The following is a 23,369-nucleotide window of genomic DNA, read 5'->3' as shown; positions in this document are numbered from 1 at the left end:
TCGCAGGTCCTAAGCTCTGAATATCTGCTTAATTAGCTGGTGAGATCACGTGACATGAGGTATGACTGGCTTACAAAAGCACGTCGCAATCTCAATTTCAATTCTTCGGAAAGTAACATGCGGTGTTTGGTGGAATTCGAATTTATACTTTCGTAATACAAAAATAAGCCAAATATATTATCTTTTTTCTGAGGTTCGTTTTCTATTGGGCTGAGAAATTCTACGTTGGTGTATAAAACCATAACCATTCAAAGGATTGATTAGTGTTACGGGTCCGAGAAAAAATAGAATGCCACTTACCACGGAAAAAGTGTATTTCCACCCGGGAGAAAGTGTGTTTTCAACTGGGAAAAATCCAGGAATTTTTTTCCTTGACCGCCTATACACCCTGAACACAGTTCTCAAACACTAGATTGAAAAGCAGTTACTTGTTTGAGAGAGAGGTTTTAAACAGTTTGTAATGGGTGAAAACTGATCTAATACCATTTTTGTAGTGTGCATACACCATGCTGATTATTTCTTGCCCCTTGTGGCTATAATCTATTTCTTAAAATCAATTATTTTCAGAAATTGCATCTGAAGGTCTGAAAAACAGAGTGTTCGAAGTGTCGTTAGCTGATCTGCAGAATGACGATGATGGTGAACGCTCGTTTCGAAAATTCCGCCTCATTGCTGAAGATGTGCAGGGAAGATATGTGCTTACAAATTTTCATGGAATGGATCTAACCACTGATAAGCTTAGGAGTATGGTAAAGAAGTGGCAGGTAGGTCTGAAGTTAACTTTGTGTCTGTATTTTATTAGTGCAGTGAAATATTCACAGAACTTTGATTGAATAATTTTCCTCTTTACAGACATTGATTGAAGCTAATGTTGATGTGAAGACAACTGATGGATATCTTCTGCGTGTGTTCTGCATTGGCTTCACAAATAAAGACCAGATGTCCAACAGGAAAACCTGCTATGCCCAGCATACTCAAGTAAATATATTTAATTACAGAAACAAAACTATTCTACAGTGTGGTTGATGGTAAAACAATTTAGTCTTCATATTAACAAATTTACTTTTGATGGTCCTTAAGCACAATTCAGTTCTATGCAAGAAACTTAACTGCTTAGCATGGCATGCAATTTAAATGCAGCAGTAGTGTCTGAAAAACCATATGAAGTTGTGTTAGTAGTTATTTGAGAAGTACAGGCAATTATATGTACAGAATGAGTCTAATCAGTCAATTATTGCCAATTTTATTTAATATGCATATTTCTGATGTATGATGATAATTTGCAGGTCCGCGCAATCCGGAAAAAGATGGTAGAGCTTATCACGCGTGATGTGGCACAGAGTGATTTGAAGGAAGTCGTCAACAAACTCCTTCCTGATTCTATTGCGAAAGACATTGAAAAAGCGTGCCAGGGTACTTACCCTCTCCATGATGTGTATATTCGTAAGGTGAGTTCTGAAAATAATTTCAAAATTGTGTATTGTGAATGTAATCTGCTTTACTTGAAATGTATTTGTGATTGATGTGTAATGGGCACTAAGGCGACTGAAGGTTTTTCTCATCTATAACTTCTGATCAATTCCTTAAGTCATTCAGTCAGGCAGGTGTTTTGTGAATAGAACGCCGAAGAACCGATTGCAGCTGTGAAGTTGCAGCAATGAAGTTTTTTCTATCACAGACACTTCTTCTAGTAACGAGTATGTGATCTTGGAACGTTTGTAGTGAAAGTTTTTGCTTCAGTATGTTGGGCATATTTTCTGAGTTTGTTTTCAATGAAATTGATTCAAAATACAATGCGTCTGTACAGTCAGTGTAATTATGAACACTTGTTGTGGCTAACAGAAATTATAGTATGATAATCAGTTGTATGCATGCACAGGTGATCAGTGCAATACAATGAACAGTGTAGCATCAGCAGAACAAGCCACATCAGTTGTGGTGTGGATGGTACAGAGGAAAGTTCAGTGTGTTCTGTGGCTAGCTAAATTTGAAATTGTTACCAATGTTAAGCATGAATATTCTTGCATATACAACAAAGCCACCACATAGAAATAACATTAATCGATGAATAAGGAATACTGGCAGTTTGTTGGACAAACTCTCTTCTCTTAGGCCTTTGGTAAGCGAAGATTCTGTAGAAGTTATATGGGATAACTACCAAAGGAACCCCCCAAAATCAGTGTGTGTATGTGCTCAAGATTTAAAAAGACTGCAATTAATAAGATTTCAAAGAAGCATCTCCTTTTTTGGGTTGCTATCATTCCAACTGATAGACCCAAATGATTCCGGTTTGTTACAGATATGCTTAATGAGATTGACCATGATGATAGGTTTATGGAGATGATTGTGTTTAGCAATGAGGTGGTCAGTCTGTCAGCCATGTGCATTGCTATAACTAGAGAAAATGAGCTTCTGAAAATCCTTGTGCCTACATTGAGTACAAATGTAACAACCTAAGGTGAAAGTGTGGTGTTCCCTGTCTCATGGTACTTAATATTCCCATTTTTGCTTGTGGGGTAACTTTTGAGATGTTAGAATTGTATGCAGAGCCACAGTTTCCAGAAGCTGCCTTGTTTAAACAAGGTGGCACTCCTCTACACTACCCTGCACACAAGTGTTTGAGTTTCTGATTACAAAATTTCCTTGCAGGTGGATAGGAAGGGCTGGTTTTTAGTCATGGCCACTACATCCCCCAGACCTAACACCATAAGACTTTGCATTTGCTGTTACGTGAAGCAACATGTCTAAATGTACTGATGTAGGTCATTTGAAACAGAACCACAGAGGCTTTTAACTCTGTTACATTAGGTATCCTAACATTTGTGTTGTGTGGGATGAATTGAAACATCATTTAAATGTGTGTATGCCAACAAATTGAAACCATATTGAACTGTGCTGAAAAGGGAGGCACACTTGGAGAGTTTCTTTCATTTCAGTTTTGTTTCACATATCTTTCTTGTTTCATTGCTTTTCTGAGAGAGACTAAAACTGCACCATGACTGTAATGACACACTTGTTATCTTGCACATTGCTTTTAGAGCATGTAGTGTCATCATAATGTTAATTTTGTAAAACTTTTTCCTATCTAGCCGAAGTGTGTTTTTCTCGTAAATAGTTACCATTCCTATATTGTTGAATTGAAAGATACATATTCCCTGCAGTATTGTCAACTGTAAGCAAATGATGCTTGAAAGGTCAAACCGTAGTGATGATAAAATTTTTGTGGTTGTCAGGAGATGGGCCAAATGGAATTTCTCTGTTAGGTTACATTGAACTGAAATGTGTGATGTAATGAATATCTTATCTTTAATAAACTCTCTCTGCATTTTTCCATGTTTCATAATCGTTTCAAACCTCCTTGGTGCAGATTGGTCATTACATTCCTTTTTAATGTAAGTTCTTCTATATGTTGGTGCAGGCACTAAAACTACTGCAATTATATGTTCTATAAGCTCATATTTGTTCTCTTCCACAGCTTTAATTTCTGTAAATTTTCATTCAAAAGTTGCTTTGGGAGCTACTGCCTGTTGACCTGTGAATTGGAACATATGAAGTTAGTTCTTATTATATTGCTGTTGTTTTGAAAGATTCTCTTTGAATGAAGAGATCCGTTTAGAGTCCCTTAAATGTTCAGGATTCAGTTATTGATTCTCTGCAGTTAATTAACTTTTTGTGACCGCATTGTAGATGGCTCGTTTTCCAGTGTCACGTATTTCACAATAATGCGGTTATGTGGCAGTGTTTCTGTTAAGTGCCCTTGGCTGTCTCTACTTGGAATGCAGCCTCTCCATCTTCCTGACGTCTCCCATGTTTCTACCCCCATTTTATGGCCTCTTGCATGAGCTTCTCTCTTTTCTGCTTCTGTGAAATTTCATCTTTGAAGTCTGTATCGTGCTAACCTGCTTTTCCTTCATTCCTCGCATTTCTGATACATATGTGGGTCATTCCATGTCAGTTCAACCAATTTGAGAACATGTTCCAGCTGATACTAATACATATGTGGGTCATTCCATGTCAGTTCAACCAATTTGAGAACATGTTCCAGCTGATACTCTCAGATTTGGCTGACATTTAGTACACCAATGCTACCAAGTGTGGAACACTCATGTACAAAATTTTAAGTTCCCCTGCCAATTAGTTCCAGAATGATGGCTTGTGAAAGAAGGTGGCGTGACAGAAATTGCAATCTGCATCTGGCAATCTATCTTCAGACCCAACTTCAGGTCTTAATAACTTTAGGACTATTCCACACAGTCTAGTGAAAATTTTACCACCCAGTAACATCCGTTTAGAGAACACACTCCATGAATAAAAAACCAACAACATATTTCTGAGGGAAAATAAACTCCAAAACGTGATTAAAAAAGTGATATGTTAAAAGGTACATATTGTAGGTGCCGTCTATGCCAAATATAATTTGCTCAAAAAGGGTATAAATTTTTTTGTGGTAAGCTTAATGTGGCCTAAACACACACAGAACTAGTCTTGCCCATATCAGTCACACAGTTACATGCACACAAAAATACAAAGATTTGAAAAATTACCTGAAAAACATGGCTTTACTAAGTGTGGTAGCAGAAAAGGGACAAATGATATCAAAGCCAAATTTCAAACACTGCATAAGTAGACCATAATATATGTGGCAAAATTTCAACTGGTTATTGCAAGGCATTTGTGTACAATAAAAGTTGACAAATTTATATGGTTAAGTTTCTTTTAACACGATTTAGCAAGTAATAGAGATGATGCAGACAGCTTGTTTCAGATAAAGCTGCAGGAATTGTTGGGAACCATTGGGCAACAGAAAGTTAAACAATGGTAGTTTTCAGGGACAGAATGAGTCATTGTTAGGCAGGAACAACAAAGGAAACAAGCAACAATTACAGGTTACTCATATTTTTAAGATTCTAGTTCAGAATGGTCAGTATTGTTGTGGAAAGTCAGTATGGAGGCAGAAGAGTGTACTAGTGGTGCTTTTGTTCAAACAAGTTGCACTATTGGTAGAGCACAAGCATCTGAATGTCGTAAAACATGTGGAACAAAATGTGGCATTCGCTTTGTACTGTATGATCTGGATGAATGGGCCAAGATTTGTTAGGTATACACCCTGTGGGCACAAGAAGTACTGTTCCAGGAAACTTTATTGTTTATATCATCATATGAAAGTGTTTCTGGATAAGTATTCTTTCCTACAAAGAAGTTGTTTTGATCCATTTTGGATTCATAAGAAGACAGTGAAGTGTAGCCTCAGAAAAATTGATATAAAATCAGTATTGAAAGTGAATCAGTGCATGGGACTTCACATGAAACCAGAACAAAAGTTATGTTCCAGGTGTGTTACACTGCTAAAAAATGAAGCATATTCTGATAATTTACATGACAGTGACGAAGAGTATCAGCCATCTACAACCATAGCAGATGAGCAATTAAATACTTCAGTGACTACTCTTGGTTTGTCTCCCATGAAGACACAAAGTTGGGAAAAGACAGACCCAGCTATGGTAGAAGAAAACTACAAGAAACTCAAATGGAATTAAAACACAAAATAGCTGACACTAATAGTGGAAGAGGAAGAACTACCTGCTCTAAAGGAACATAAATCATGACGGAAATGCTCTGATTTGGACAAAATTGTGCACGATTTGAAAGAAAACTGTGCCATATCCACACACCAGAAAAGTAGCTATTTCTTACCCTAGCAGCTTCCAGCTGGTCTATTGACTACACTGCAAAGGAATTCAGTGTTTCTACATATATGGTAAAGGAATTCAGTGTTTCTACATATATGGTAAAGCAAGCTAGGAAAATAAAAGCAACCCAAGGAGTGCTTCCAAAGCTTCAGCAGGCTCAGGGTAAGCAATTGAGTTCAGAAATAAAGGTGCTAGTGTTGGACTTTTATGAAAATAATGACTACAGCCGAATAATGCCTGGAAAAAGACAATGTAATGGTGAAAATAGGAAATGTACGTGTACAAATGCAAAAAAGACTGTTGCTATGCAACATATCCTAACTATATGTAGAATTCAAGGAAAAGTATCCCAATACCAAAGTAGGTTTGTCATCTTTTTTCAATCTTCAGCCAAAATGGGTTGTGCCTGTAAGTGCAATGGGCACACACAATGTTTGTGTAGATGAGACCCATCAAAATGCTAAGCTGATGTTTGCTGCTATAAAGGATTCTGATCTGGATTACAAAGGTGCAATGAAGCTGCTAGTGCAGGGGCGGGCAGGAATCCTGCACACGTGCTGTGCACTTGCATGCGTGCAGTTAACAGGTGTTCTGCGTGCACACAGGGGCAAGCTGCCCACCCGCTTGTCTCCCCTCCCCACCATACCTTCTGTCCGCTCCTTCCTCTGTAATGCGTTTTGTTTCCTACCTTGCTTTATTGAAGGAAGGAATCAGGTTAGTAGGAGTGCTTGAAAGAAATCATGGCTTGAAAGAGTAAGTTTTATTTTATTATCACAGGTGGAGTTTACAGCACGTTTAATATCTGGAACAAAATTTCTACACACAAACGCAAACAGTTACATAAATTTTCATCACTGATGTTTGCTATTAACCGAGACTTATTAATTCAGCAAATGGTTTTCCAGCTCTCGCTGTATTAAGCGCAATCTTATAACTTGCATATACCGCTGGGCTATTATTGTTGTTGTCGTCCTGAAAAATTGAAAACAGTGCTCCATAAAATGTTAAATCAGATGACATGATGAAAGAAAGTCGCAGATCTCTTGTGACAACAGCAACTATGACAGATCATCTAGTATCGTCAGATAGCTCTTCTTAAGCTCGGTCAATTTCCCCATCCACTCAGTATCCGACAATAAATTGTACTCGTTCTTGTGAAATTTATTATAATGGCCTTCAATACTAAACTTTCGCTGACCAGCGAGAATACCGTCACATATTAAACATTTCGAATTTTCATGATTTTGCACATAGAAAAAAAGATTCTCCTGTTACTTTTAAAAGATGGCATTTCTCCATTTCATTTCCTTGTTTCACTCTGCATTTTCTGGTTCTTGAAATACAACGTTCACTACGTAGTGGTAGCTTCACATAAACGTCCGCAGCTTATCCTGGTACTACACTGCTGCAACCTGCTGGCTGTTGCCACTGGCCTGGTCGACAATTGCACGCGAGCAGCGCACGTGCAGCGCTGTGCGCTCATGAGCCGCGTGCAACGTTTGCCTGCCCCTGTGCTAGTGTGTGACATCAGTGCATGATAACACAGGTGTGAAAAGTGTCCTGGTAAGGCAAATCTTGCAGAACACATGAACAACAAACTTTATGGTCAACTCCTTATGGGTGACAGTGAACTTGTTTATTATAAACAATGGACACAAGTGGATCGCACAAGTCTTGAACCAAAGCAGAGTACAGTGGAAGATTTTGTTGAAATGTGTTGCCAAAAAATGGACAAACTGACCACACACAGCTTCACAGCAACAGCACAATTTTCTCATCTCCAGTTATGTAAGGATAACTTGAAAAAAATTGAAATTACAGTAATACTAGACTTTTCTAAAAATTATGCATTTATAGTTCAAGATGCCATCCAAGGATATCATTGGGACAACAGTCAAGCAACTCTCCAGCCATTTGCGATGTACTGTAGAGGTGAATCAGGTGATGTGTCTGTCATGAACCTGAACCTGTGTGTTTTTAGTGACTGTTTAATTCATGATGCCATTGCAGTTCATGCCCCCATTCGCATGGTCATGGCATATGTGAAAAACAAGCCGCCTCACATACATTTTGCGAAATACTTCAGTGATGGCGCAGCTAGTCTGTACAAAAACTGTTAAAATCTCAATTTATGCATGCATTACCATGATTTTCAGATTCACGCAGAATGGAATTTTTTCGCAACAAGTGATTGTAAAAAAGTATGTGATGGTATTGGTGCTACCATTAAGTGCATGGCATCACGAGCTAGTCTGCAGCACCCTACAGGTGGTCACATTCTAACACCTCTTCAGTTATTTACCTGGGTATAGAAAAAGATCTCTTTCATACAATCATTCTGTTTCGAAGGATGAGGTGAAATCAGTCGAAGAGTTGCTAAAAAGCAGTCTAGAACACGTTAAAACTGTTGCAGGCACAAGGAGCCATCATCACTTCTCTCCAGCGGACTCTTAACAATGTGCAGATGAGCAGACTGCCCAGTTATAACTATAGGTTCCTGCACAACATGTGTCTTCAGTGTGTGACTCAGGATTGATAAGCAAAAACAACAACATACAACCAGGTTGCAATGTTATTGCTGTTTATGATGACAAATGGCACTTAGGATGTGTTGCAGAGTGCTGTGAAGCAGAAGGTGATGTATTTGTGAACTTCATGGCACCAGCAGGACAAGCAAGATCATTTCATTGGCCACGTTTGGCAGACAGGTGTTGGATTCCTTTTGAACATATTCTTATGACAGTTCCAGTTCCTACTACAGTGTCAGGAAGACATTACAATTTGCCACTCAATGTACAGAGTACAGTAGCTAAAGTGTGGGAGAACTTCTGTTTGAAGTACAATTGACTGGTTTTTAGCAGTTAAGGTGCAGTAAACATTGATAGGTTGTGCTAATCTGTCTATATGTTGTTGCTTAGTGATAAAACAGTTGTGGGAGAGGATAAGAGGCAGAACAGTTTACGATACGTTTTTACAAAATTGTGTTGTGGAACAATGGCCACATCACCAAATACATCCGTGAGCTTGAATTGTACACAAATGTTTTGCAATAACATGCTGAAATTTTGAGATATATCATTATGGTCTACTTATGCAGTGTGTGAAATTTGGCTTGGATACCACTTGTCCCTTTTGTGCTACCACACTTCGAAAATCCATGTTTTTCAGGTAATTTTTCAAATCTTCGTATTTTTGTGTGCGTGTAACTCTGTGTGACTGATATGGGCAAGATGAGATCTGTGTGTGTTTAGGCAACATTAAGCTTACCACAAAAAAATTTATACACTTTTTGAGTGAATTATATTTGGCATAGAGGGCACCTACAGTATGTACCTTTTAACGTATTACATTTTTTAATCACATTTCGGAATTTTTTATTTTCCCTCAGAAATATGTTGTTTTGATTCATGGAGTGTGTTCTCTAAATGGATGTTACTGGGTTGTAAAAATTTCACTGGACTGTGTGGAATAGTTCCAAAGTTATTAAGACCTGAAGTTGGGTCTGAAGATAGATTGCCAGATGTGGGTTGCAATTTCTGTGTCACGCCACCATCTTTCACAAGTCATAATTCTGGAACTAATTGACAGGGGAAACTAATACTTTGTACACAAGTGTTCCATACATGGTAGAATTAGTGTACTGAATTTCGGTGAAATTTGAGACTGAGCTGGAGCCCCTGGTTGAACTGACATGGAATGACCCATATGGTACTGGAGTATATTGCTTGGTATAAAATTTGCTTACTGATTGGTGGTAAATTGTTGCATCATACTAAGATTCTTATTCCACAGTAATCCATGTGCTCGCTTTCCGCTTTCACTAATACAACTTAGCATTCGTGCCATTGTCTTCTATTCCCACTCCCCAGGCAGTTGAAACTTCACTCTGTCTGTAGTCCTTGCCCTATAATACACTGCCTGATAGAAAAGTGAGGTGACTAAAAGGGGAGGAACTCAAAAGATTGAGACAGTATGAGATTTTACACGTGGCAGTACAGTCTCACTCAAAGTATGACATTGCACTGATTTAGTTAAGAAGTGTCATAAGCCCATTTTATTCTTTTCTGAGGCAAGATGGCCCACAGCTGTTATAAGTGGTGCTCGATATTCTGGCGCTGAGGTGATGATAGCTTCGTTGGTGGTCCTGCACGTTCTACTGGATAATAACTGATATCTCACCGGCCATGGAAGCACTCATCAGTAACACAGTTCAGAGATGCAAGTGTCGTGTCTACGAGCATTGTTCTGTTGAAAAGTGGCACCACACTATTCTCTTAGTAAAGGTAACACGTGTGAATCTGGTATATTCGTGACATACTTTCCTGTCACCCGTTTCTACAATAGCTACCTATGGTGACCTGAAGTCATATCTGATGGCTCTGCACACGATGACCCCAGGAGTAACAGTCTCTCTCCAAAACATGAAAGAATTTAACCTCTAGCTAGGTTGGCACCATACTTGTCATTGATGGCCCTCAGGGGTTGTGGAGTACACACGTTCATTGCTGAACACGATATGATGCCATTCATTAGCAGTCCATGCTCCTGTTACGGTACTGCTCCAGTTTCTGCTGTTTACATTGTGGTTCTAATAGCAGCCTGTGCACGGGACTGTTACTCCGTAGTTCAGCTGCTGCTAGTCTCTGACCATTGGTGTGAGATGACACAGCGTGCAAGGTGCCCATTAACTGTTCTCGGATGGTGGCATGGATTTGATGGAGTTGAGATGTTCGTTGCACAATGTGACGATTCTCTGATGTTTACTGGAACTTTGATAAGTGTGCTGTCCTCACGTTTTTGTGCAGTCAAACAGGCCACTATCGCATTTGGATACCCTACAAATCCTGGATGTTATCCAGTTCGATGGGGTGGCCAAATGGAGACCCACAATGAGGCCACTTTCAAATTTTCAGGTACAGATAACACTCTCACATCAGTACACAGCATCTCTGTGTTAGTGATCACTCATTATTAGGGCCCGGATTTTAATGACAAGTCATACTTTTTTCTGACCCTATAGGGTGAATTTTAGAACAATTTATACATAAATCTAGGCACTTTGGTGTTGAAAAATGTATTTTGATTGTGCATATAGTCATATTTCAACAAATTTTAGTAATAGGTCATATTGCGGCTAACTTTTAATATAATAGGTCATATTGCGGCTAACTTTTAATATAATAGGTCATATTGCGGCTAACTTTTAATATAATAGGTCATATTGCGGCTAACTTTTAATATAATAGGTCATATTGCGGCTAACTTTTAATATAATAGGTCATATTGCGGCTAACTTTTAATATAATAGGTCATATTGCGGCTAACTTTTAATATAATAGGTCATATTGCGGCTAACTTTTAATATAATAGGTCATATTGCGGCTAACTTTTAATATAATAGGTCATATTGCAGCTAACTTTTAATATAATAGGTCATATTGCGGCTAACTTTTAATATAATAGGTCATATTTCTGTCAACTTTTGCCAAATATGTATATACCGTTTTACTCGTATCTTAACGGGACACACACATAAGAAAATGAATATGTTGCCCACGAGACAATATTTAACGTGCTATTATGAAAGATAAACAGATAAATTAGTACACAGCTTTACTTCTCAGGACTGTAGCAGAAAACCGGTGTACCACAACAGTGGTTTCCCAAACATAAAACATTGTTGTGCAGAGGCGACAATATGCTCTCAGAACCAACAAAGGCGGCTTCTGCCGTAATAATCATTGCAGTCCCACAGGTGTTTCCAGTAACCAGTTTGAATACAGCCCTTGCCTTGTTCAACTTGCCTAAAGCAATGTGCTCAGACAGTGGGAAGTTGCGATGGTATGTTGGAGAATTTGGAGAGAAGTTCTTTAGTATTGATGGGAAAATATTATTTTGTAAACTGTGTGAAGTTGAAGTTAGTGCAGAAAAGTGCTTTATTGTGCAACAACACTGTAATGCTGCTAAACTCAGCAGCTGTGTGAAACGAAGTGCTGAAAATAACAGCAAGCAAACGCTGTTATTTGAACAGACAGATCAGTCGTCAACCGGATTTGTGCGAGATGATGGTGTCCTGCAACATCTCATTGGAAAAGCTGAAGAATCCATGCTTCAGACAGTTCTTGGAGAAGTACAAAACACATCCAGTTCCAGATGAATCTACACTGAGAATGAACTATTTATCCGTATGCTACAATGATGTGCTCAACAAAATACAAATTACTATTGCTGAGCTAAAGATCTGGCTGTCGATAGGTGAAACTACGGAGATTAGTGGGTGATACATTGCAAATTATGTTGGTGTTCTAAAAGTTGATGGCCCTGTAGATATGTTCATACTTACGTGTGAAGATCTCGATAGAGTAAACAAGTTGACTATTGCTATTTTGTTTGACAACTCCATGAAGCTACTGTGGCCGGATGGTGTGAAGAGACAACGTTTTGCTGCTTGTAACGGATGGTGCTTCATATATGGCTAAAGCAGCCAAAGGGCTTCAGATTCTCTACCGCAGCATGGTGTATGCCAGTTGCCTTGCACATGCATTGCACAGAGTTGCCGAAGAGGTGCTATCAAATTACCCTGTTGTGGACAAATTAATTTCCTGTGGCAAGAAAATCTGTGAAGGCTCTGCTACGGGTGCAGAAATTCGAGGAACAAGCACCTTCAACGCCCCTCCCACCTAAACCCGTTTTTACACGATGGGGTTCTTGGCTTAATGCTGCTGAGTATTACTGCACCAACTACACCCAAATAAAGACAATCTTCTGTGAGCTTGATAGCAATGAATCAAGTACCAACAAAATTGTGAAAGAAGTTTTTACAGATACATCGTCTCGAAACTTGGCATACATCAACGCCATTTTTTCAGTGATATCAAAAACCATCAGACGACTGGAAGCTGTTGGCACTCAGCTGTGTGAGGCCCTGAGTATTGTGCAACATGTGCAGAGTGTGTTGGGTTGAGCCCATGGTCATGTGGCTGACAAAGTGAAAACCAAATTGGAAAGTGTTCTCCAACGGAATCCTGGATATTCAACACTGTGCACAATTAGTGACAGTCTTTCAGGGAATGCCTCAACATTTGAAGGTACTGAAACAAAGCTAAACTCCAGTGACCTGGTTGCCTTCAAATATGCTTGTGACGTCTTGTGAAGTGGAGAGGAGCTTTTCCAGGTACAAAACTATCCTCGGTAACCGTAGATCTCTGACAATGGAAAACCTGAAAATGCACCTTGTGATCCAGTGCAACTTTGCTGTTACTGAAGATTGACATGCGATATTAAATAATGTGATACACTTAGTATACTATGTAGAAATAAAAACATTGTTTTACTGTTTCGATAGATGATCTTTTCATTGTACTTTGTGTTTAGAAAATAAAACATTCAGGCATTCAAAGACTTGGTGGTGCAAATTAGCCACAAACCTTACAGAAAGAAAGAACTATACTTGCAATGTTTTGAGAAGTGAATTCCATATTACTTTATGGTGAATAAAAAATTACATAAACAAACAGTGCTTTAAATAAACTTCTATAAAGTCATATTTTTTTAAGGTGATATTTGTGTACGTTTTAGGTTATAAATGCTTGCATATTTCATTGTTTTTAGGTAAATCAAAATCCGGGCCCTACTCGGAATCAGATACTGTTCATGCTCCTTATATATATCCTACTGGGTGTGGTAACGATTATGAACATGACCCTCTGGTGGCGTGCAGATGTGGGTGTGCACATGCACGCTCCCATACCAGGTTACGAAGGTTGGAACTTAAATAGTAGCAACTGTTTATTCACAACTGATACAAAAGAGTTACATGTTTGCGCTTGTTACTGTCCTTCAAAGTAGTCACCAGTGTTGTGAAGAACCTGTTGCCAGCGATGTGGAAGGCGTAGTATACAGTTAGCAGAGGCTGTTCTGCCGATGGTGTGAATGGAGTGGTCTACTGCCTGTCGAATCTCTAGAACAGTTCTGAAGTGAATGCCACGAAGTGGTTCCTTTATCTTCAGAATCAAATAAGTCACAAGGACTTAAGTCCAGGGAGTATGGTGGATGGTACAGTACTTCCCAGTCCCCTTGACAGAACAGAGCAGCCACAGCTTGCGCTGTATGCACCCACGCATTGTCGTGCAAAATGATGGGTAGGTTGCACATAAAGGGTCGCCACTTCTTTCACAAAGCTGGTCACAGGTGATGCTCCAAAAATGAGCAGTAATACTGTGCATTCACTGCCTGCTGTAGAGGAAAGTAATGCGTTAGGATAACATCACAGTCGTACACAAGAATCACCATAATTTTCACTATACTGGGGCTCTGAAGCACTTCAGACTTTCGCGGTGACCCATAATGACGCCATTTGTCGGATTGGCGTTTGTTTTGGCTCGTATGGTGTGACCCCTGTCTCATCCAGTGTTACAATAAGGTGTAAGAAAGCCTCTCCTTCGTGCTCATAGTGCACCAAGTGCGTCCGAGTGTCGTAACGCATCCATTTCTGTCAAGTCGTGCGGAACCCATTGTGATGCAATTTTTCACGTGCCCAGGCATTCCTTCAGGATTCGAAGCACAGTTGTATGCGCGCTAATTCGGTTTCGTGGGCGAGCTCACGAATCGTATAGGGTCTATTACTAATGCGACAACAGCATGCACTTCTTCAGAGACGCAAGAACGACGTGCCCGGTGTGTTACTGCCTCAGTTGTAGGCTTTTACCCAATGTGCCACTGTTCTGTACGGCAATGCCGATTCCCCGCACACCTTTTGAATACCTTGATGACACTGTCATGCTGTATGACCTCTGGCACACTCAATCTTTAGCCAACTCAGTTGTTCCTGTTTTGAAAACATAGTGACACCGTTATGTTGGATCACTTGCTCACAAGTGACTGAGTTCCCCTCAATTGTGAGCAACACTGGTGATGTGGGACAGACGAGTCCATTTGCTTGGAGGTAAGGTAGGTATGTTGACAATGTGTGCTATGAGTGACAATAGTAGATTCCGTTGCATAGTGTCTCTACAGCAGTGTTGCCATTATTTAAGTTCCAACCTACATACATTGACAGCTGGTTGCCTTTTGTGGCACTTCACTCTTCTTGTCGGAGTGTATGTAATACTGTAGTGTGGCTGTGGTTCTTTGATTAGTTGTATGCTATAGATTCATTAAAATGGTCAGCAGTTACTCTATCATTGTTCCATGCTGTGTGTGAAGTACTTTACTTTGCATTTCGGAAGTTGCTGCTCTTCCTTCTCTTTCAGAGGAAGGCAGTTCACTGCAGTGCAGCCGTTCTGTGACTAAAATTTCCATAGTGTTGAAGTTTCCAGTCTTTTATTTAAATGGTGCCTACCTGTGATTGCTGGAATGACTGTTAGTTGTGCACTAATATTGCCTAGGGCATGCCATACTGTGGTTAATGTTCAGTTGAGAATGCTCAGAAAACTTGGTTTGCATATGATACATTTTGCAGATAATGAAATGAAATGTTTTAGGACAACAATATGATAGCACATATAGGCAAAAGGCGTAAAAAGATAAACGAAGCCTTTGTAAACGGTGTGCGTTTGAAGTGTTTTCAATATATTCATATGCAGTAAAAAATAAAATTTGTGACAGTCCTGTCTTAACATTGCCAGTTGAGATATTCAGACCATTATTTATGCATACCTATGTGTTGTGGTCTAGTACATAAAAACTATTGTGATTGTAGTACCTCATTCATAGTTTTGCTTTTTGTGTGTTTTACTCATTAGTTTGTTCCACATTCTGGGACCAAAATATTTGATTCTTTGAAGAATTAATTTCAATGACTTCTAGTTTAAGCCACTTTTAATGCTTGAAAATTGTTAATTTGACACCATGTAAATAATGTCTCCTGTTTGGATTCTTTCAGAATTTGTATTGGGAAATTGGTCATTGGTACACTTTGTGTTGCAGGTGAAAGTTTTGAAGAAACCTAAGTTTGACTTGTCTAAACTGTTAGAACTCCACGGTGATGGCAAGGGTGGCAGTGATGAACCTGGTGCTAAAGTTGACCGGCCTGAGGGTTATGAGCCACCTGTTCAGGAGTCTGTATAAGGTTGTGTATTATGTTGGAGTGAATCAATAAAACATGAAAACTGACATTGTTGTACTGTTTTTTCCCCTCTTTTGTCACTAGATGTTTTGAGTTTATATGTAAACATGTAATTTTAAATAACCTGGTTATTTGGTGTAGAATATATAAAATTGTTATAAGGAGTGCAGAAACAGGAAACAAACAAGAAATGTGGCTCAGAAATGAACGTATGTGTCTAGCAGTGCTTGCTGCCTCCTTCGTTAAGAATGAATCAGTGTTGTCAATAAAAAGTTGAATTGCTGTGTAGCTGGCTGGAAGGATAGTCCATAAAGTACTTTCATATTAATGACAGTATGGAATTACAGAAAACACTGTATTTCATTCTATAGATATTTCTCCACATAAGGGATTAATTTTCGCAAGTAAAGTGATTCACATAGTAACCTTTAAACTGTCATTCATGTGATAAATCTTCTAACCTTCTGGTCTGTATTTGTTCAGTAGAATTTCTTAATGGATTAAGGTGTGCAGAATAAGTAACAGTGTTGAAACAACTTCGTTGTTGTTGTGGTGGTCTTCAGTCCTGAGACTGGTTTGATGCAGCTCTCCATGCCACTCTATCCTGTGCAAGGTTCATCATCTCCCAGTACTTACTGCAACCTACATCCTTCTGAATTTGCTTACTGTATTCATCTCTTGGTCTCCCTCTACAATTTTTACCCTCCACACTGCCCTCCAATGCTAAATTTGTGATCCCTTGAGGCCTCAGAACATGCCCTACCAGCCGGTTCCTTCTTCTTGTCAAGTTGTGCCACACACTCCTTTTCTCCCCAATTCTATTTAATACCTCCTCATTAGTTGTGTGATCTACCCATCTAATCTTCAGCATTCTTCTTAGCACTATGTTTCGAAAGCTTCTACTCTCTTCTTGTCCAAACTATTTATCGTCCACGTTTCACCTCCATACGTGGCTACACTCCATACAAATACTTTCACAAATGACTTAATGACGCTTAAATCTATACTTGATGTTAACAAATTTCTCTTCTTCAGAAATGCTTTCCTTGCCATTCCCAGTATGCATTTTATATCCTTTCTACTTTGATCATCATCAGTTATTTTGCTCCCCAAGTAGCAAAACTCCTTTACTGCTTTAAGTGTCTCATTTCCTAATCTAATTCCCTCAGCATCACCCGACTTAATTCGACTACATTCCATTATCCTCGTTTTGCTTTTGTTGATGTTCATCTTGTATCCCCCTTTCAAGACACTGCCCATTCCGTTCAACTGCTCTTCCAGGTCCTTTGCTGCCTCTGACAGAATTACAATATCATTGGCGAACCTCAAAGTTTATATTTCTTCTCCATGGATTTTAATACCTACTCTGAATTTTTCTTTTGCTTCCTTTACTGCTTGCTCAATATACAGATTGAATAACATCGGGGAGAGGCTACAACCCTGTCTCACACCCTTCCCAACCATTGCTTCCCTTTCATGTCCCTCGACACTTAAAACTGCCATCTGGTTTCTGTACAAATTGTAAATAGCCTTTCGCTCCCTATATTTTATCCCTGCCACCTTCAGAATTTGAAAGAGAGTGTTCCAATCAATTTTCCTCTTTCCCGCGCATTTTGTCGAAGGTGTACCCGTGTCCAGTAGTGCACATGTAGTAACCTCGGTAGTGCAAAGTGTTCTGCTTGGACGTGTGTTGATGCATATTGTCGTAGTGTTTTGATTCAGGGCTTTGTTTTTAAACATGGCCAAAAAATATAACGCAATCTTCTTAAAACAATTTTCTGTACAGTTTCCGTGCATTATCAAGTCGAGGAAAGGCCCGTTCGCCTTTTGTGCAGTTTGCCGATATTTGTGTATCACATGGTGGAAAAAGTGAAGTTTCCAAACATGTGGAAACAAAAAAGCACCGAGACAATTCAAAGTGCGTCAGTAACAATAAAAAACTGGAATTCAGCGACAAAAGTGAAAGTGATGGAGTGATAAATGCTGAATGTCTATTTACATCTTTTATTTTAGGATATAATTTGCCGATTAATAAAGCTGACCATGCGAGTCACCTGTTCCGGAAAATGTTCACGGATAGCAGTATAGCGAAAAAATACAGCTGCGGCAATTATCGGAGAAATGGCAAAAAAGGAAAAAGAAGAAATCGTAGACAGTTCGAAAAAATGGCCATTTTCTATTGCAATGGACGGTAGTAACAAAGGGGATGCTAATAAGTACCTTATTATCTCTCCCCAACTTAAAAGGAGATTCCACTGGTGTCAACATAGGAACACTACTTCTCACCACGCAGAAGGAATGTAACATTCCACTCAGTAACTGTTTGTGTTTGTCAATAGGTTGTGACAATGCTCCTGTAATGGTTGGAATAAAAAACGGAGTTGCAGGTCTCTTGAAAAATCATATGCCTAACGTCTTCGTTGTTGGTTGTCCCTGTCATTTTTTAAATTTGGCAGCAGAAAAGGGAGCTACATGTCTGCCATTCCAGATTGATGACTGCTTACTGGACATATATTATTTTCTGCAAAAGAGTACAAAGAGAAAGGAGAAATTGAAAGAATTTCGGAAATTATATGATGTCGAGATGAAGAAAATATTGAAGCATGTGTGCACCCGTTGGCTTTCTGTGAGCAAATGTTTACTTCGGTTACTGGAACAGTGGAAGCCTTTGCCCAGCCTGCTCAATTATGAAGTGAAGTCTGGTAAGAATGACCATCTTGGGTGTCTCCAAACTTATCATATACCAAACGTGAAACAGTCACCAATTGAGAGTAGTGCCTCTTAAAGAAAAAGAGCTAGTGAATTGCCAATTCCATATTCATCTACATCAAAAATAAGTAAACAGGATTCCCAGTTAAGTACAACCTGTCTCGTGAAGAAAGGATTTTTTATGTTTCTGTCATCAGATTTAAATATAGCTTTGTGTCTGTTTTTGTCAAATGTTATACCTACATTTGACAAAACAAATGTAATTTTGCAGTCAAGTGTACCTCTCATCCATTTACTGCAAGATCTGCTGCTGGACACGTTACAGAATTTGATGTCTAAATTTGTTCTACCTACAGTTATAAAATCCTGTTCTCCTTTTGAGGTTGATTACCACAGCAGAAGAAACCAGAAGGATGATTGTGATTTGGTCATTGGCAGTTGTACTTCTCAACTTGTGGATTGCCTCAACCATGATGAGAAGGTGGAATTCTTCTCATCTGTTCGGAAATACTTAATTGCCGCCTGTGAATACATGGTTCACAAATTCCCATTTAAGAGTGAAATGCTGAGGAATGCAACAGTTGTGCAAATCAGATGTGTTTCCAATGCATCCTTTTCTACCCTATTTTGAGGAAAAGTTTCCAGTATTATTGAATGCAGATGCAGATGCAGGTAAACAGCATGATGCCATAGATGAATTACAATCCCAGTTTTTTGCACTTCAGATATATGATATACCAGAAGAAATCTTAAGGGAAGAAAGAATTGATGCGCAGTGGTCTCTGATGGGAAAACTAAGAAATGGTGATGGGAGTCTAAAATTTGACAAATTAATTCGTGTTATGTTAGGTATTCTAACGGTCCCTCCTAGTAATGCAGAATGTGAGAGGATATTTAGTCAAGTAACAAAAACAAGGACACAGTTTAGATCATCTACCGGTGATGAAAATTTGGAGAGATTGTTGACAGTAAAATCAAGACCACAGTGTGACTGCTTTCAGCAAACCTTCAACAAAGAATTTCTCAGAAAGGCTAAGTCTTCAACATTCAATTCCTTAAATCAATAGAAATGTGAAGTGAAGTGTTTCATGAAAAGATAATTATATCTGTGTGTTACCATATTTTCTCCATCCTCCTCATGTATTGGAAATTCAATTAAAGAGGAAATGATAGGTCTTGATGTGAACGGTTTAACAACATTGTTAAATGAGAACATTAATATGTATTATCTCGAAACATTTTAAGAGTGAATTACTATTTTATTTGGTAAATGTTTTAGTTTGTTAGTACATCATCAATATTCAGATTGTGCAATGTTTCCTACTGCAGAAGCAGCTTCTACTTCACCTGTGAGAAGAAAGTTGTTGTACATGTTCTCATGATTGTTCCAATGTTTCTCGCTAATACTGAATACTAATAGGCTACATAGCTAGAGGTAAATATGAGAATTTTACGAATTTCTGTAATGACATAGTTTCCCTGAAAATGTGCAATACTAGCTAACTTGGAACATGCAGAGATATAACATGTGAAATCTTACGAGGAGAAAGTAGATGCTGCTCCTGTAAAATAAAAAAGAAGTGGTTGTGTTAAGATTTCAGGATACACTGAAGAACCAGTTTGCAAGCCTATTTTTACAGTTTTCATGTGTGTCACAAAACAGTATGGTGGATGCTGTCATACTTCTTTTTTCTAATGCCAAAAAAAACACCCAAACCTAACAACAATTAGCTTGGCGAAACTACAAATAAGGGTTACGGAATCAACATTTTGGGTATTTCCGATGTTTCTATGTTTTTTTTTTAGCCATTATATAGCTTTGTGGCGCCTTAAAGGAAACTTTTCAGTTGTCTTAGGTGTATACAAAAATGAGCCACAGCTTTTTGATCTTTCATATCTCCTGATTTCTAAAACTGAATCTCCTGATTTCTAAAACTGAATCTCCTGATTTTTAAAACTGAATCTCCTGATTTTTGGTTTTTGAAGGTTGGGAGGTATGCCGGTAAGATGTCCTTCACCCCCCACCCCACCCCCCAAGGTAAGTCTTTCCGCTCCCGGGATTGGAATGACTCCTTACCCTCTCCCTTAAAACCCACTTCCTTTCGTCTTCCCCTCTCCTTCCCTCTTTCCTGATGAGGCAAGTTTGTTGCGAAAGCTTGAATTTTGTGTGTATGTTTGTGTTTGTTTTTGTGTGTCTATCGACCTGCCAGCGCTTTCGTTCGGTAAGTCACCTCATCTTTGTTTTTATATACATACATACATACACACAAAATTCTAGCTTTCGCAACCAATGGTTGCTTCGTCAGGAAAGAGGGAAAGACGAAAGGATGTGGGTTGGGTAAGGAGTCATTCCAATCCCGGGAGCGGAAAGACTTACCTTAGGGGGAAAAAAGGACAGGTATACGCGCGCGCGCGTGCGCGCACACACGCACGCGCGCACGCACACGCAGACATTCAGTATTTTTATATATATATATATATATATATAAAGATGATGTGACTTACCAAATGAAAGTGCTGGCAGGTCGACAGACACGCAAACATACACACAAAATTCAAGCTTTCGCAACAAACTGTTGCCTCATCAGGAAAGAGGGAAGGAGAGGGAAAGACAAAAGGATGTGGGTTTCAAGGGAGAGGGTAAGGAGTCATTCCAATCCCGGGAGCGGAAAGACTTACCTTAGGGAGAAAAAAGGACGGGTATACACTCGCGCCCCCCCCCCCCCCCCCACACACACACACACACACACACACACACACACACACATCCATCCGCAAATATCCATCCGCACATATACAGACACAAGCAGACATATGGTCTTTAAATATGTCTGCTTGTGTCTATATATGTGTGGATGGATGTGTGTGTGCGTGCGTGCGTGCGTGCGCGCGCGCGCGCGCTTGTATACCCGTCCTTTTTCCCCCTAAGGTAAGTCTTTCCACTCCCGGGATTGGAATGACTCCTTACCCTCTCCTTCCCTCTTTCCTGACGAAGCAACCATTGGTTGCGAAAGCTAGAATTTTGTGTGTATGTATGTATGTGTTTGTTTGTGTTTCTATCGATCTGCCAGCGCTTTTGTATGGTAAGTCACATCATCTTTGTTTCTAAATATATTTTTCCCGCGTGGAATGTTTCCCTAAGCAGTAAGGAAACAAAAGGAGTAAGTTAAAATCAATGGAGAAGAAATAAAAACATTGAGGTTCGCCAATGATATTTTAATTCTGTCAGAGACAGCAAAGGACTTGGAAGGAGGATATAATTGAACATCAACAAAAGCAAAATGAAGATAATGGAATGTAGTCGAATGAAATCAGGTGATGCTTAAAGTAGTAAATGAGCTTTGCTATTTGGGGACCAAAATAACTGATGATGGTTGAAGTAGAGAGGATATAAAATGTAGACAGGCAATGGCAAGGAAAGCGTTTCTGAAGAAAATTTTTTAACATCAGGTGTAGATTTAAGAGCCAGGAATTCATTTGTGGAAGTATTTGTATGGAGTGTAGCCATGTATGGAAGTGAAACGTGGACGATAAATAGTTTAGACAAGAAGAGAATAGCTTTCGAAATGTGGTGCGACGGAAGAATGCTGAAGATTAGATGGGTAGATGACACAACTAATGAGGTGGTATTGAATAGAATTGGGGAGAAGACAAATTTGTGGCACAACTTGACTAGAAGAAGGGATTGCTTGGTAGGACATATTCTGAGCCATCAATGGATCACCAATTTAGTATTTGAGGTCAGTGTGGAGGGTAAAAATCGTAGCGGGATACCAAGAGATGAATACACTAAACAGATTCAGAAGGATGTAGGTTGCAGTAGGTACTGGGAGATGTAGTTTGCACAGGATAGAGTAGCATGGAGAGCTTCATCAAATCAGTCGTGGACTGAAAGCCTCAACAACCACCACCACCACCACCACCACCTTTTAAGGTCCTTGTCATTTTTAGTTTTCCACCACTTTCTCCATGCTCCATTTTTATCTTCTAACTGCTTTGATTTTGGTGTCATCCCACCAACTTCTCTCTTTTTCTGTTCCAGATGTTCTGCCATATACTTTCTGTGCTGCTTAGACTAGTGTGTCTTAATAAGCTCCATTCTCTTTCTACATCGCAGAAGACTTCTTTTGGATATTTGTGTGTGATTAATTTTCTATACTTCTCAGCCCTTTCACTCTCCTTCAGTTTCGAATCCCGTATCCTCATCACTTTCTTCTGTTTTCAATTTTTCACACCCTGATTCAGTTCAATTTTTCACACCCTGATTCAGTTTCCATTGTCCCACCAGTAATCTATTTTTCTCCATCTGCACTTACACTTGGAATTACCTTCACATTTGCTACTTTCTCTCCCTATTCCCTGTAACATGTCTTTCTCTCTTCATAAACCAGTTGTTTGCTATTCTCATTCCATTCCTCTGGCACAAATCCAAGAGTCTTTCCACTTCTTCATTTCTGCCTCCATATCCAAGACACCCCAGTGCTTCCTCAAATCCCTTTCTGTTTCTGCCTACCTGTGCATTAAAATCTCCCATCACTATATAAACACTCCTTTTGGTGCTCTAACTCATTTTCAAAGTCCACCTTCTCTTTTTCACTACATCCCACTTGAGATGCATAAATCTGGATAATTTATAGTGTTTCTTTTTGGAATGTCGGGTTTAAGGCTATGATCCTGTCTGATATACATCTCGCACTTTCAATACAGCTTTGTACATTCTTATTCATCATCAGTGCCACACCATTTCTTCCAAACCTGTTAGACCCACACCAGTACAGTTTTCCTCCTCCTCTCAAATTCTTCCCTCCTTTTCCCTTCCTCTTGGTTTCGCTTAATCCCAAAATATCTAACTTTCTCTTTTAATATATCTGTCATTTCTTCCATTTTTGCATCGAGGGTTAATA

General features: G+C 39.2%; 1 protein-coding gene across 1 annotated transcript in view; it reads left to right on the top strand.

Moving 5' to 3' along the window:
- Positions 1–15,803, top strand: part of LOC126418793 (40S ribosomal protein S3a) — a 36,577-nt gene extending 20,774 nt beyond the window's left edge. The window contains exons 3-6 of the mRNA XM_050085724.1: positions 568–764; positions 853–978; positions 1,287–1,448; positions 15,618–15,803. Of these exons, the coding sequence (XP_049941681.1) occupies positions 568–764; positions 853–978; positions 1,287–1,448; positions 15,618–15,758 (626 nt within the window). The 3' untranslated portion in view covers positions 15,759–15,803. The remainder of the gene's footprint in view (positions 1–567; positions 765–852; positions 979–1,286; positions 1,449–15,617) is intronic.
- Positions 15,804–23,369: the final 7,566 nt, after the last annotated feature.

The sequence above is a fragment of the Schistocerca serialis genome, chromosome 9 (genome assembly GCF_023864345.2).
Source record: "Schistocerca serialis cubense isolate TAMUIC-IGC-003099 chromosome 9, iqSchSeri2.2, whole genome shotgun sequence".
NCBI classification, from domain to species: domain Eukaryota; kingdom Metazoa; phylum Arthropoda; class Insecta; order Orthoptera; family Acrididae; genus Schistocerca; species Schistocerca serialis.
This window is presented reverse-complemented; position numbering and strand designations above follow the sequence as displayed.